The 16,412-nt window shown below is 35.0% G+C and overlaps 1 protein-coding gene across 4 annotated transcripts in view; it reads left to right on the top strand.

The window, feature by feature from the left end:
- The window catches only part of RIMKLB (ribosomal modification protein rimK like family member B), a 37,598-nt gene extending 23,630 nt beyond the window's left edge, over nt 1–13,968 (top strand). For all 4 annotated transcript variants that reach the window (XM_054591450.1, XM_054591454.1, XM_054591452.1 and 1 more), the window contains 4 exons: nt 3,886–4,116; nt 5,995–6,081; nt 7,541–7,744; nt 10,790–13,968. In XM_054591450.1, the coding sequence (XP_054447425.1) occupies nt 3,886–4,116; nt 5,995–6,081; nt 7,541–7,744; nt 10,790–11,253 (986 nt within the window). In that variant the 3' untranslated portion in view covers nt 11,254–13,968. The remainder of the gene's footprint in view (nt 1–3,885; nt 4,117–5,994; nt 6,082–7,540; nt 7,745–10,789) is intronic.
- Nucleotides 13,969–16,412: the final 2,444 nt, after the last annotated feature.

Here is a 16,412-nt window from a genome sequence, read left to right as displayed (position 1 = left end):
CCGTCTCTGATATAAAGTATTCCTATCTCCCGTCTCAGGAGATAGGTGGTTCTTACTGGTTGTATGGCCTAAGCGTGAAATAGTTGCATTGCTTTTTTTTTTTATCCCATTGCTTAAAAAGAGCAAAAACTGTCTCCTATTAGGAAAATGAGAAAGTAATGTAATAGTTGAAATTTGTTCCTGACAGTTGATAGTGTCTCTTTTCCTGATCATTCAAGCCTTTCTCAAAACTCAACTTTTTGTTACCTCTGTTTTATTTAATGAGTTTGATCATTCTTCCTGATAATGGTGACTTCTCTTATCTTTCACAGTAGTACTTAGCACTAGATTTTCCTAGTTTTTTGAGTGCTTTTTTTCCCCCCAGGCTTTTGCTTCATTAATGAGATTCACTAAATCTTGGTTCTAGATTTTTCTGTTATTTCCTTTTGTTTTTCAGCCTGTATATTCTGATTTCTTTAGTTATATATCTTGGGCTGATTCCCACAACTAAACAAACACACTCCATACTACCAATATGAATTATATGTACATATGTGTAATAGTTCTACTTTGATGTTCTTGAGTTATCACCAGAATCTTTTATATCTAGATCCAAAGTCAGCATCTTTGTCCTAAACTGGCTTCCTTTTTTAGCTTTCCCATTCTTTATATCTTAGTCTCAAACTTTTTACAATTTTAATCTGCTCAGTAGTTTTTTTTCCTATTTAAAAAAAATACTCTTTAGATTTTATTTTTTGAGTGACTGTTGAGACAATTTAGTGCTGAAGCCTAAGAAATGAGAAAAAAGTGTAGGATTGCAGAAATCTGCTGCTGCTGCTGATCTTAAGATGCCTATAGCAGCAGCACAGTGAATGATTGTGAGAACCCTGCAGCCACTGGTAGAACCTCACATCTGCTCATGACCAAGTACCTATCCACAGCTGCTTCTGGGGAAGAGTGACTTCTAGATCTCTTTCACCTTTCAAATTTTATATAATTATCTCTTGTTGATGGATTTTCAACATGGAATCCTTCTGGCAAAGGAGCATGGGAAATGTTCCTAATCCCTGTCATACAGAGGGGGAGGGCAGTGTAAAGTATCAGCAGACAATATTCAGCACACACCCTCAGTTATCTTAATCAAGGCAGTTATATAAACTCTTCAGCTCAGAGTTTGTGGATCTAGCAACTGCACTTTGAGTGTTTAACTGAAGGAAATGAAATCACTATCTTGATATATCTGCACCCCCATTGCAGCATTATTTACAATAGCTAAAAATTGGAAATAAACTAAGTTTAAATGGATGGATGGGTAAAGAACATGTGGTGTGTGTATATAATGGAATATTATCTAGCCATAGAAAAGAAGGAAATCCTGTCATTTGTGACACCATAGATGGACTTTGAGGGAATTATGGTAAGTGAAATAAGTCACACAGAGAAAGACAAGTACTGTATGATCTCACTAATATGCAGAACCAAAGTCCTTGATACAGATAATAGTTTGGTGGTGGCCAGAGGCAGGTGAAGGAGGGATGGGATTGGGACGCTGAGGGGGCAATGGGCGAAGGTGGTTAAAAGGTACGAACTTCTAGTTAGAAGATAAATAGGTCCTGTGGATGTAATGTATAGCATGGTGACTGTAGTTCACAATAGTGTGTTGTATATTTAAAAGTTGTCAAGAGAGTAAAACTTAAAAGTTCCCATCAAAAGAAAAAAGTTGTTAACTATGTGAGGTGCCAGATGTCAACTAAATTTATTGTGGTGTTAATTTCACAATATATACAAATGTTGATTCATTATGTTATATACCTGAAACCAATACAGTGTATGTCAGTTATATCTTAAGAGTTTCCAGCTTTGCATATTTGACAACTTCACCGTAACATGACCAACCTTATGTTTTACATATTACATGAATACAAGTTAAAATTGAGGCACTTTCTTACTGCTCTTTTTGCCCTATGACTTCTGCTGCGCCCTTACTTCTGAAGTGTCATTTCTTTTTGCTTTAAACAAACACTTCTCAAGGCTTATTCTCTAACTCGGATGTTACCTCTCACCAATTTCTCCTGTATTAGAATTTCTACCATGTTTAAAAGCCAGTACCATAAAAACTAATACATAGAGTTTCTCCCACTAGAATGAAAGCTTCTTGAGTGCCACTACCTGTTAACACAAAAATTCCCAGGACCTAGCTACTGAAGAAAGAGGCCGACAACTCTAGTATTACATTGAGTTTATTAAGGGAACTTGCCTATATGAAACATGTCATAGCAGGCACTATAGGGTTATATAGGACAGGGCAGGATGAATAGGGGTACTGGGATGTGACCTGCCCCAGATAATGGGAAATTCCTTATATGCCTGACCTGGGGAGGGCAAGGGCCTGTTCCAGGAACCAGCATGCCTGGGGCATAGGGGAAGAGTTGGACAATCTGTGTGGGGATGTATGGGAAGCAATTGTTGTTCTTGGTTGGATATAGCTCGATCTTCTGGATCCTAGCACAAGGTTCTGACAGACAGCTGTCATGTTATAGAACAGTCTCTCTTCCACAGTACAGTAAATACCTTGTCTGCCTTATTTACCTATCTGTTCCCAATTTTTAAAGATTTCTTTATTTATTTTTAGAGAGAGGAAAGGGAGGGATAAAGAGAGAAACATGGATATGTGAGAGATACATTGATTGGCTGACTCTTGCTCACCCCCAAGTGGGGACCTGGCCCGTAACCCAGGCATGTGCCATGACCAGGAATCGAGCTAGTGACCTTTTGGTTCACAGGTTCACAGGCCGGTGCTCAATCTACTGAGCCACACCAACCACGACTCTATTCCCAACTTTTAGAAAATCATCTGATGCATAGTAATTGCTTCATATCTATTGGATGGATCATATGGCATATTTATAAAATATAATTCCATTCAGCCTCCTAAAAAAGGAAATAGAGCTATAATATATGCACTGACATAGAAAGATGTGGTGTAATTTTAAGTAGTGAAAGTGACAAAGTAATATAAACACTTTATCCTAAAGATTATATATTATTCTATGCTAAGATTAACAGTGGGAAAAATACATACTATAAACACTAAGTACCAATGATCTTGGATGGAAAGTGAATATATTAGATACAGGGGTGGGCAAAAGTAGGTTTAGAGTTGTTTGGAAAATAATACAATAGTTAATAAATAATACAAGGATAAACTTTTTTGTGTACTCACAACTGTAAACTTACTTTTGCCCACTCCTGTATTCTTGTGTATGAACAGTATAAACAAGTAAATGAACTATTTTTAAATGAAAAGTTTGTTTTTTTTTAATCTGGGACTTCTTTAAATAGAATGATATTGGCTAAAATTCAAGAAACTTCTATTTTTAAAATATTTCATTATAAAAATATATGTCCTCACTTTAAAAAGAACATAAATAATATAGAGAATTACATGGAGCACAGTGTTAAAGCTCCTTATTCTATCTTCTGCTTCCTGCCTTGCCATTCACTTATACTCAGAGAAAGACATTTACATCATTTATCCTTTTATACATTTTTTATGCATATGCAAACAGATAAAATTATTCCCAGAGTTGCCTTTTTTTTTTTTAAACAAAAATGTTCAACATCTGAACATTTTTCCATTTCAGGTTATGACATTCATTTTAATGGCTATGTTGTATTCCTTTATGTTGACATACACAATTATTTAACCATTACAGAAGTTTTTCTCATTAAGTTTTCCTCTTTTTGCAAAGAAATACAATTTAAGGAGGGATATCTTTTTGTCTCAATGAAACGTTAATAACATAGTACATTTAATTTTGTGACCCAAGTTGTGGTATATTTCTGTTCCTTCTTTTATTGTATATCTCATTTTAATGGTTTTGGGGTTGTGTGTGTGTATTTCAGGTCTTCGGATCAATGGAGAACTAATTACTGCCTACCCCCAGGTGGTGGTAGTGAGAGTACCAACCCCTTGGGTACAAAGTGACAGTGACATCACTGTTTTGCGCCACCTGGAGAAGATGGGATGCCGGTTGATGAACCGACCTCAAGCCATCCTGAACTGTGTTAATAAGTTCTGGACATTTCAAGAGTTGGCTGGCCATGGTGTTCCTCTGCCAGATACTTTCTCTTATGGTTTGTTCACTAATAAGAATTTATAGTCTTAAGTGTTAGAGAACTGATAGTTTTGAGAGTCATACCAAGCTAATAGAGTTATGTGATATAAGGAAATTTGTGAATATGAAAGAACTTATAGAAGTAACTTTGGGTTTTAACAAACTGGGCAGGAGAATTATGAGTCATGTCTTAAGATTAGTTCCTTGATATGGGTAGAACAAACTTAGCAAACTTTTCCAGTAAAGGGCCAAATAGTCAAATTTTGGGCTTTCTAGGTTATACATTCTCTCTTGTGACTCTCAGTAATGCTGTTATAGTGTGAAAACTGCTATAGAAGATGCTTAAACAAATGAGTATAGCTGGGTTCCAGTAAAACTTTATTACAAAAAAAGGCAGTGGGCCAAAGCTGTCCCGCAGGCTTTAGTTTGCCAGCCCCTGTGGTAAAAGATAATAGAATTTGATGACATCTCTTTTTATTTCTGTTAATATTTATTACCATTTTCATAATAATTCTTTATAATTTTTTTTATTAAGAAAATGATAGTATACTAGGTATGCTTTATCTGTGGTAAAGGATTTTTTTTTTTTTTTCAAAGACTGGTCTGCTTTGTATGAATATTCTTATAAAGTACAATGAAAATATTACAGCAATGCCAAATTGCTGTAAAAGCTTCTAGTGCTTACTCTTTTTATATTTATCTGGTCAACGATCAAAAGCAAGGAAGTCAGAAATGGGCACAGGTTACTAGACCGCACTGTGAGTAGCACTGCTATTATACAGTGTTTTTAATATATTTTCTGTCTTTTCAGGTTTTCTAGTTTGGAAAGGATAAGATTTACTATATAAATCAGTGTAGTTTTTCATGAAGATATTTCTCCAAATAAATGTCCAGTTGAATGCTTGGAGGGTTACTGAGGCTTTAAAAAGAAATTCCTGTCTTATTTTTAATATTTTAAAGAAGGGAAGTCTTCAAGTCTGTATATGTGAAACAGCTGCTGTTTTTAGCAATTGCACAAGAAGAGACAGTATGAGTAGTTTCAGAATTCTGTCTTTCTGATGCTTATATCATAGCTCTGTACTTCTGGTTTTAAGAAGATGGAAAGGAGGAAAGGGTTAAACAAATTAAATATTACCTATGGTCTGATACTGAAGTTTTAAAATTTGGGGAGTGATCATCTTAATTTCTCTAAGCTGCAAATTTATGACATTGCACCTAATGAACTTTCTTCAGGTTTTGTTTTTCTATATCATTGTGTTAATACTCTTTTTTTACAACTATAGTCCATTTTTTTGCACTAATCTTGCTACTGTATCATGTGTTCCTAGGCAATAAAAACAGTAAGAACCAAGACTTAGCACACTGGTACTGAGTAGCCCAGTGTAGAAGGAACTCTGATTAATAATAGAGATAAGAAAAATTAATTTATGTGTTTGAGAGAGAGAGTGTGTGTATATATACACATGCAGTATCTTCAGCCTTGGATGAGCCTTCTCAACTAACTCATTATTTTGTTTCTTAACCCAAACAGGGAGTTGAATGTACTAAAATAGGTCTTGAGTCATCTAATATTTTTAGAGTGGAAAAATAAGGGATAAAAATATGAAAAATGGTTTAGAGTTAGGAAACATTGTTTTAGCTGAAGCACACTTTTTTTCTTTAGGTTGGGTATTAGAATATTTATAGTTTAAGATTGCTTTTTTCCATTTTAAAAGGGGTGGTTGTTTTAAACTGATACTTAACTGTTTTTTCAACTTTTATTTATTACTTTCTCCAAGAAAAACAAAATTTAGTCATCGGGTTCTTAACCTCCTACCTCTCTTTTTTTTGCTGACTTTAGTGTAGATAAAATCTGTCACAAATCACCTTTATTGCCCCTGTATTTTGCTCAAACCAGGTGGTCATGAAAATTTTTCTAAAATGATTGATGAAGCAGAAGTACTGGAGTTCCCAATGGTAGTGAAGAATACACGAGGTCATAGAGGTATGTATGAGTCGTTGTTATGGTACATAATATTGAAATTTACTGTTGAGAATTAATAAGGGTGATTATACAATATAGACTTTTTAAAAATTAGATCAGAGCAATTACTGCTTTGAATTTGTTCATGGTTATTGATTAAACAGTAGTCTTGTCGATTGAAATTTATAGGTTTTGAAGCAGGGCTTCTGAAGAAAAATTAGAGGGAAGTTGATACATGGTACCAAACTTACAGAAGGCTTCTGTGAGTTCTTCAGTTTGGCTAGAAGCTATTTCTTCCGTTTATTGATTATAGTAGAAGTTTTAAGGTACATACTTAATTTAGACTGAGTCCCAAGTTAATACCATTATCTTCTTTTTCAACAACACAAGGACCTTATATCACTGACTTCAGTCATTCCTCTCCCAATTTATATAGTTTGAAAAATAAATGTATAAAGCAAAAATGTACAGCTTTAGAAGACAATTTATAAAAGCTTTTAAATGACTTCAGATTAAGGAAAGATTTTTTAATTCATAAAATGCTTCATAAATCCAAGTACTTAACAAAATTTAGTGCCTTGACAAGGATAGTGTATCAGGGGTCAGCTGGGACTCTTGACTGCATTGTTTATATTTGGCTTCACCACTGTGGCAGCCAAGGAGTCTCAGTGCACTAGAGTGAATGCTCCAATGACCGAAGAAGTGGCATGAGCTTTTGTGACCTAGCCTCGAAAGTCACATAGAATCACTTCTGCTGTATTCTCTAGGTTCAGGCAATAACAAGTCCTCCTAAATTCAAAGGCACGGGACCTAGATTCCCCCTCTTCCTGCTGGGAAGACCGTCAAAGGAAATATAACTGCTTTAAAAACAGCCACTTCCATTGGTGTAAAAATTTACAAACAGAGCAATGGAACAGACTAAAGAATTCAGAAATAAAGCTTAAGTATGTGGTGACGTACTACTATTTTTACTATACAGGGTGGGCAAAATTAGGTTTACAGTTGTAAGTATGTGAAACACAAGTTAATAAAACTATTGTGATAATCATGACCTGAATGTCTTTTTCCATACAAATAACTAAACCTACTTTTGCCCATCCCTCCATACAAATGAAATATATTAATGTATTGTTCAAATTAATGACATGTTTTAACTTAGAGGGGAATGTTTGCTAATAAATGAATCTGGCATTACTGGCTAACCTGGAGGAATACAAATCTTAGATCCCTACCTCACAACATAAACTGAAATTAATTCTTGATTACTGTACGAGTTTGGAGATTGAGAGACTCAATGATGGCAATTATTAACTTTATGTACAGTTTTTGCACTCTTACTAATTATAACTATATTACTTTGGTTAAAAAGTAATTGATTCTGAGAGAACAGATTGGGACACAAGAAGATGGAGGCAATAGATAGCAGTTTACCCACAGATTGATGACTTGCACATATTTTTTTATTCTTTTTCATTCACAGGCAAGGCTGTTTTCTTGGCTCGAGATAAGCACCATTTGGCTGATCTAAGCCATCTTATTCGCCATGAAGCTCCATACCTGTTCCAGAAGTATGTTAAAGAGTCTCATGGACGGGATGTACGTGTCATTGTTGTGGGAGGCCGTGTGGTTGGCACCATGTTACGCTGTTCAACAGACGGGAGGATGCAAAGCAACTGCTCACTAGGTAAAAATGATGCAGGTGTCTTTCTAGTATATTAAATAATATTACAGCTTGTCCAATGAGTATTTATATATAACTACAGATTTTTATTCAATAAGTTGAAAAAAAAATCTTTCACATGTAAATATGATAGACTTATCAATGTAATAAATATACTTTTGAGGGTTGTTATTTTTTTAGTAATAAAATTGGATTTCTCCGAATTACGAATTTACTTTTACCCAAGCTGAATTCAAACGTGTATGGAATGTCTGACTAAAGATTCCCTCTTTGTTAATATACTAATTTTGTGTATAATTGGGGTTCATTTAAGGTAGATGTATCTTAACTCATTATTGGTCCAAACAGGATTGCTGATTTTGTTTTTTCTAAATGTGTGTTTTCTGAGATCTCTTATTGTTACAGTGCTTCAGAGCTTAGCCTGAGTTTTTTCTTCTCTGTTTATTTCACTTTCTTAGTAATTTTACCTAGCTCATGGCTTTAAATACCATCTATATGTTGTTATTTTCAAATGTATATATCCAATTTAGGCTTTCTCCCTGAACTCCAGGCAAATATAACTGCCCACTCAATTATCTCCATGTCAATATCTAATAGACATTTTAATTTTAACATGTCCAAAACTGAACTGCTAATGTAACTTTCCCTCCTAGTGTGTTCCACACCAACAGTTTTCTTCTTATCATTTAATGGTAATTCTACCTTTCCAGCTTAGACCAACATCCTTAGGGTCATCTTGCCCTCTGTATTCCCTTTTTCTCTTTTCCAAATGAGTAATTGGTTGTCCCAGCACTCTTTATTAAATACTCTGTTTAATACAGATTTGTAATGCCGCCTTTTTTTTAATGACATTTCTACTTTTATTGTGAAGCCATCTTTTTAATGTATTGAATTTTCACATATGCATTGGTTTGTTTAAGGGCCCTCTCATCTGTTGTACTAATTTTTCACTGTGTGACTATCAGTCTTAGTTCCTCTGGCATTATGCCTCGATGTTTGATAGAGCAAGAGCCCCTTTATCTTGTTTTTCAGAATTGAGTGGCCTCATTACTCCATCCCCTGAGAGGCCTTTTATGATAAATATTCACCCATACACAGTATTAAGTGCTGTAACAGTATTTTGTTATATAGTAGTGAACAAAACAGACAAAAATCCCTGCTTAAAATTCCAGTGTTTTGCAGAATCATTTCGTAATTTCAGTCCAAATCTATATTAGAATTTCTCTTATGTTTCAGGAATTGCTTATATAGCACTCACATGATCTATTCCAAGGTAGTCTTTTTAAATCCATTTAGAGTTCATTATGCCTATATGGCAAGAATCATTACTCCCCACTATTTACTCCTCATCTTAATCTTCCCATATCTTGAGGTCCGTCGTCTTAGTCATTTGCTGTTTTGTTAGTATTTTTTTCTTGATCATTTTCCCAAGATGGGGGTGTGAGAGGGACAGATATCCTTATACATTTTTCTTTCTGAATGGAGAATAATGTATTGGCCAAGATCTGATTTTCACATTTTAAGAGTCAAGCTTCAATTCTGCCTTATAGGTTACATTGTTGGTTCAATGTCCAAATCTACTTTTTATTTATTTAGGTATTTATTTCGGTCGGTGATTTATTCTTTGTAAGTCTTGCCCTTTTTTTTTTTTTAACTCAGATTTTTTTCAGGATATTTTTAGGTATGTGTCTTTTCTCAATCAGTCCAGCATGGATCTGAGTAAACTGTTTTCGTCAGCCAACTCAGTTTTATTAGTTTCAAGGCAAATTTCTTTTTTAATTATTAACTCTCTTTCATTTGGTTTCTCTCCTTCTGGAGTAGTTTTTTCCAAGTCAGTCCTCCGTACTTATCTTGGTTTTGTAATTTTACTTCAGGTTTTTTGTATGCGCTTCAAAATATTTCTTACACTTGTGTTCCAAGTTGACTTCGAAAAGTGACTAAACTTTCCTTCAATTCTATAAAAAGTTTTCATTTAGGTAATTGTGTTTTTGTTTTAGCTTTGGAAAGTCTTTTTTTGTGCTGAACTTGAATCTCCTTAAAGTGCTCTTATTTCTTTCTAGTCATAGGTGGCTTGCTACCTCTGTGTTGTTGTCACATTATGGCTCTGCTCTGGTTATTTGGAACATGCCAGATGGCATCAGTCCTACAGATGCTAAGAAATAGAGTCATTAATTCATGGGCTAGTGTGCCAGACTCCTACTGAGTTACCTTAAAAGAAGCTTTCCTGTTTTCTGGACTCCTCCTCTATTCTTCCAGCTTCAGTGGTAGGGAGGCCTCAGCTTACCTATGCAGTTCCTTGTTGGTCTCTTTGGAATCAAAGACATTAGTTGTATTCACATAATTCTGATACCAGTTTTCCTTCTGTGGATACACAGAGCTCTCTAACTCAAGCTCTTCTCAAAATTCTTTGCTTTCTCGTCCTTTTCTTAGAACTTCCTGAAGCTGGTTTTCAAATGAGAAAATCTAGTTCTAATTCTTTTCCCTCAGATACCAGCAAATCTCAAGATTTCACCTACAGTCAGTCAGCTCCCTTAAACCCCAGAATCCTTTTGGCTGAGGAATCGCAGATAGATGGGAGTGCGGACCATAGGGGAAGAGAGACATGCCCAGGTCCCCTTGTTCCCAGAGTCTGTCTTACCCTTTGTCCATATTATATGTCTCTATTATTTTTGTCATACTTGCATATATGCAGAAGTTCCTTCTACCTGGTCTGTGTTACTGCAAGTAAGATAGGCTTCAGTGAAAATGTAATGTTTTCTTCAGGATAAAATAGCCTATTGAAAAAGTACAAGGTCATGAATTCTGTGAGAGAGACTGGATTGGAAGGGGATTTCCTAATGAAGGAAACTTAGACTTCAAAGTCCCAAATTTAGCATGGGTGGGTCAATGGTAGAATTCTCGCCTGCCAAAGTCCCAGTTTCACACTAGAATGGCACCTTTGTCTTCACTATTTATTTATAAGAAAGGGTTAGCCTTAGAGGCCAGCTTTAGTTTTACTCTAGAAATTTATCACTTTGGTAACTTCTTATTTTGTTTCTTTTTTGCCAGGTGGTGTGGGGATGATGTGCTCATTGAGTGAACAAGGGAAGCAGCTAGCTATCCAGGTGTCTAATATCCTGGGGATGGATGTGTGTGGCATTGACCTGTTGATGAAAGATGACGGCTCCTTCTGTGTCTGCGAGGCCAATGCAAATGTAGGTTTCATCGCCTTTGATAAGGCTTGTAATCTAGATGTAGCTGGTATCATAGCGGACTATGCCGCCTCCCTTCTGCCCTCTGGCCGGCTCACCCGGCGTATGTCCCTGCTCTCCGTGGTGTCCACGGCCAGTGAGACTAGTGAGCCGGAGCTGGGTCCCCCAGCCACCACTGCTGTCGACAACATGAGCGCAAGTTCCAGCTCTGTTGACAGCGACCCTGAAAGCACGGAGCGAGAACTGCTCACCAAGCTCCCAGGGGGCCTATTCAACATGAACCAGCTGCTAGCCAATGAAATTGAACTCCTGGTGGAGTGACTCCACTGGTAAATAATTAACCAACAAAACCCTTGTAAAACTTTCTTTTTCTTTTTTTTTTCCTTTATTATTTTTAACCAACTTGCAATGCTGTTCATGGAATATGCTCAGGAAAATGAGACAAAAATGAGTACGATTAGTTAGAAGAGAAGAAGAGGGAGGTAGACAAGACCTCTGCTATTAAGATGTTACTGACTTTCATTTACACATTACACATATAGGCTAGGCACCAGAGGTGAGATTCAGAGAAATGTCAGGTTCTTGTAGTCACCCTTTTAATTATTCAAAAATGTGTGTGCTCTCAGTCCATAAAGAACATACAGAATTTTTTCATGGTTCCTTGCTTTTGTTTTTGTCCAGTTGGTACCAGTTTCAGAGTAGCAAACTTTACATTGTGTGGCAAAGATTTATAATAGGTGAGGGAAACATCTATTTAAATTACAGACATTTTTTTATACAAATCTGAAAATTCTGCCTTTAACGTATTAACTACCAGCTGTATATTCATAGTTTATGAAGTCTTAATGGGCTCATCCTGGGATTTATTATTTCTGTTTTTAGTTTTTCCTTTAATTTGGGTGGGAGGGCATTGTGAATATGACCCAATAAAGGTTTTTTTTGTTTCTTTTTTAATGACAAAATTGGCATGTTTGCATGATAAAAGGGAAATGAACAGTATTGCAATGTCTGGTACACAAAATAACATTTACTCCAATGTAGATAAAATTACACTAGTTTAAAATATGTGCATTGACTTGTATTTGTTAGTGTTTTGGTCTTTTTTGAAAAGATAATATGCTCTGTTAATGTTGCATTTTTTTTTAAACATGCTAGTCTAACATTCCCTGATCTATGCCTGCATCTTAAACAATGGCCAAAGTGAAGAAAATGCTACCCTTTTTTGTTAACAAGAAACTGACTTGAAATGTGCAAAGCCTTTTTTTTTCCCTTCCCCATTTTTCTTTTGGTAGTTGGGCATTTAGAGAATAAGGACAAGGGAAAATATTCTTCAGGGGCAAATCAATGACCTATAAGTTCTTAAACATAAGCTGAAGTGATTTCTAACCCCAGCATTATATATTTGCATTTTTCACATTTTAAGAGGGAGTATATATATATGTGTGTGTGTGCACGCAAGCATGTGTATGTGTTTTGCTTTTTGTTTACACCAACCAGTCAAAAAGGATAGATTCTAGAAAATGGAGCATGATGGGATATACTTTTTTTTACTTCAAAGTGATTAGTTGCTTTCATAACTACACTCCATTGGGATAGAGATACTCACCTGAAGACATAAGGAAAATAGATGCTTCTTAGGCTTTTTTGTGTATATGTTGTTTGGGTTTTTTTCTGTGTCGAGACTGTTCAGTGTATGATTTATTCAAGCCTTCATGCTTTTCTTCAATGCTTCTGATGGTGCATTTCCAACTATTACACGTAGGTTTTAGGGTGGGATAGACTGGGCGTTTTTGTTTGGGGACTTAGCAATACTGAGTCTCTTACAGCCCTACTCTGAAGCTTTCAGTGCTCTCCACCATTTATATTCCTTTACTTTCTGGATTTATAAAAGCCCAAAAACTGCATATAAGATGAGCCTTTACAGCATGGTTATAACTATCCCAGTGATGGTTTGGAAGGTGTATTAAGAAATGGAGATGCTCCAGAGCTCAACGTAATATTTTTTTTTTTTAAACAGCAAGTTCCATCTCCCTACAATCCTCTGAAGCTTTTACCCAAGCCCTTTCTTGCCTCTCCAGTGCTTTTTTTCCTTCAGATGGACCTTAAACTTAATTTCTTGGACACTACTAGAGAGACTTCGAGGCAATAATAAAGCTCAGTATTAACCAGCTCTAACAGAGGTTTGATCATGCTTACTTGTACAGTTTTCCCCCTGTTTTAAAGGAATGTAATAAAATTTGTTTTTTCCCCATAGAATTAAATAATATTAAATTGAGTGCAAGGTTCATTGTTGACAAATAGAGTAGTACTTCTAATCTGTGCAGTGTTTCATTTCACCTGAGAAAAAGATACGTAAGAGGAGTTTCTAATTTAGGATATTTGAATCTCATTTAAAAGAATTTGACTTGCACAGGGTTATTGTGGGATTTACATACGTAAGTACCGCTGACTCATTAATAGAAAGATTTGGTACTTCTCTCATTGAATGACCATACTGTGGAGGGTGTATAGTATTTGGGATAGAGAAATAAATAAGGGAGAAAGAACTGCCTAACTAAATCATCATTCATATGTTTCTGTAGAGACCACCTGGTTGCTACCTAAATTATGTTACATATACTCTGAATAGTTGTATTTAGATTAATGAATTTGGAAACACAAATAGAATACCTCCTCTATTTGATGAAGAACTCAAGGTTTGTGTTGGGTGGGATAGGCACCAGGAAGAATGTAGGTAACCTTTTAAAAATTTTTACCAAATTAACCAGTTATAAGAAATATCAGATTATTTCACCTTTAGTTTTATTCACTATGCATCATTTGTATGTTCACATTATATTAAAACATAGCTTTGCCAACCTATTTCTGGATCACACAATCAAACGTTAGAGTGAAAAGGAAGATATGGTCATCTTAGACTTTAAAAACATGAATATCTGCTTGAATTCCTTTAAAAATTAAGGTAAAGAATATGAACAAATTGTTCTGAAAGAACTCAAATAAAACAGTCCAGATATTGAAGTGAAAGTTAAATATATTTTCGTATTGTTCAATAACTTGTTTAATCTTTATTGCTATTATGAGAGGTAAAAATGTATTAAATATATAATCATTATCATGCCAAAATTTGAGTTATTGTAAAATTATTGTGTATTGTTAAAATTGTAATTCTGAATTGTATTTTAAAAATAATTCTTTCCAATATTGTTTTTATGTCACCCATGATGAAAACTGGACTATATTTATATTTATACACACACACACACATAAATATGAACTGTTCCATTTAAAATTTTTAATAGTTTCTTTTTTATGGTGCCTATAATTGATTGGTCATTTCTGCTGGCTTTTACTCCACCGAACTTTAAAATCTTTCTGTATATGCTATCAATAAGAAAATATCCTGGAACATTATAAAAATCATCAAGAGACTTGCTTTCATCAAGCACTTTATCAGACTTCTGAGAAGTTATGGAAGGCATTGAAAGATAATTGACTTGCAAAATCATCTCTTTTTCTCAAGAAGAAAATGGAAAAACAAATTCTCTTCGTTCAGTGAATCCCCAGTTTGGGCCCTGGGGAGCCTAGAGACCTTGTGAAATCAAATCTTGTGTTATTTTCTCCTGGCTCACTCTTTTTGAGAAGGTTAATGGGCTATATGGCTGGTGAGACACGATCCCCTCCTAAGAAAATGTAGGTGCTCAGACAGGTAACCTCTGCTGCTACTGTTTTTATTTGTTTGTTTGTTTGTTTAATTTCATTTAAAATTTGTTTTGTTGTAATAGGATATTTTTTAATGTAATATATTGCAGGATTTATAATCAGGTTTATTGCTTTTTTTCTTAAAAAAACAAAGTTTTATTTAAGATACATTTAGGCGCCTTTGAACCTTGGAATTTGGAATGTTTCAGTAGTGGACAGAAATCTGCTGTTGGAATCTTCTAGTCTAACAGGTTTAATTTGAAGTTTTTAGTTTTGTTTTGAATTTTTGTGTGGTATTTTATTTCCTTTATACCAGTGCCCTTTTGCCATGATGTTTTGGGGTGGCTGCCTAACTCTAGTGAAAATTTCTTTCTATATTAACGAAAGTTTGGTGTTTTAATTCCTTAATGTTTTGCATTTTTTAAATTGTTTTTAGAGATATATTCTAACTGCTTTTACTGTTACTGTTCTTTGCCAGCCTTTTCAGGAGCCAAAAAAACAAAAACAAACAAACAAACAAATACCCAGAGAAAACACTTTCCTTCTTCCCCCTTCCTGATGATGAGTGAGAAGTATTGAGAACTTTTGGGGTCAGTGCCCTTCTAAACTCCCCTTCCCCCAATAATGCAGCTGTATAATGAATGGTAAATGCATCGGTTTGGATTCAGGCACAGACCCAGCCTGTTTGCAGGTAATTTGACTCTTTATCCTTTCCTTCCATCACAAGGCTAACTTTATTTTCCTTTATAAAAAATTTCTTTACATACTTTAAAGGTAACCATGGGTTTGTAATAACACTCATTTTAAAAAATAATGCATAACTATATCTATAACTTGATTAAAGAAGAACATTTGGGGATAAAGTTTGAATTGGTTGGGATGAACTCAGGACTCATCGGGTATGTGCTTAAACCATATAGATAACTCCATTCCTTGCATATATGTCTATAATTAAGTATTTCAGAGTGTGACTTTTTGGTTTTGTTTTTGTTTTGGGTTTGTTTGTTTTTTCCATTGTGCTACTCTGGCTTAAGTTTTTTCAGGGGTTGGTGTTCCGAGTACACAGTGAGCTCACAGTATAAAGACATCAATTAGGAGTTGACAGGTATGGAAAACTAGAGTTTTAAAAAGGTAAAATTAGGTTCTAGGTTATATATATATGGTAACTCACAATAGCATTTAGTTGACTTGAGTCTGTCTCTTTTTGTGACATCATAAAAGTGGAAGGGAAAGATTAGACAAAAATAGAAGAAAGTATTTTGGTTATTTCAAAAGCAGCATGATTTCAGAACTAATTATTTTAACATTTGAGACACTAGTGTAACAGAGATAGATGTGAATAGTTTGAGATTATCAAAAAATAATAGTTCAAACATTAAAAAAATACAGGTTTGAACAGATTAGAAGGCATTCCTGAAGCACAAGACTGTTAAGGAGATTAACAAAGGCCATAAAGTTAATGGCAGGAATAGGAATACAGTTTGTCCGTTTTAATAGCCTTCCTGTTTGTTAATATACTATCCCTTCCTCTGTGTACTCCAATCCAGATACCCTTTCCTCCTTTTTCCTGTCCTTCCTAAAGTTTTAGCTCTGATATGAGTTATCATTTTGGAAGATAATCCTCTTTCTAATAGGATTTTAGTGGCAACGGTCAGGACCTTTTCAGGATATACTTCTGCATAATTTTATCCCGTGACTTTAGATGTCCTATCCAAAGAGACTAAGTCCAGTAAATCACTAGTTAGTAGGAAATCCTGGCTTACAATGCTATTTCTACA

Source organism: Pteronotus mesoamericanus, unplaced genomic scaffold, assembly GCF_021234165.1.
Source record: "Pteronotus mesoamericanus isolate MK-2021 breed Mesoamerican mustached bat unplaced genomic scaffold, CSHL_Meso_final scaffold_21, whole genome shotgun sequence".
Lineage (NCBI taxonomy): Eukaryota > Metazoa > Chordata > Mammalia > Chiroptera > Mormoopidae > Pteronotus > Pteronotus mesoamericanus.
Note: the sequence above shows the minus strand (reverse complement) of the source record. Positions and strands in the feature narration are given on the sequence as shown.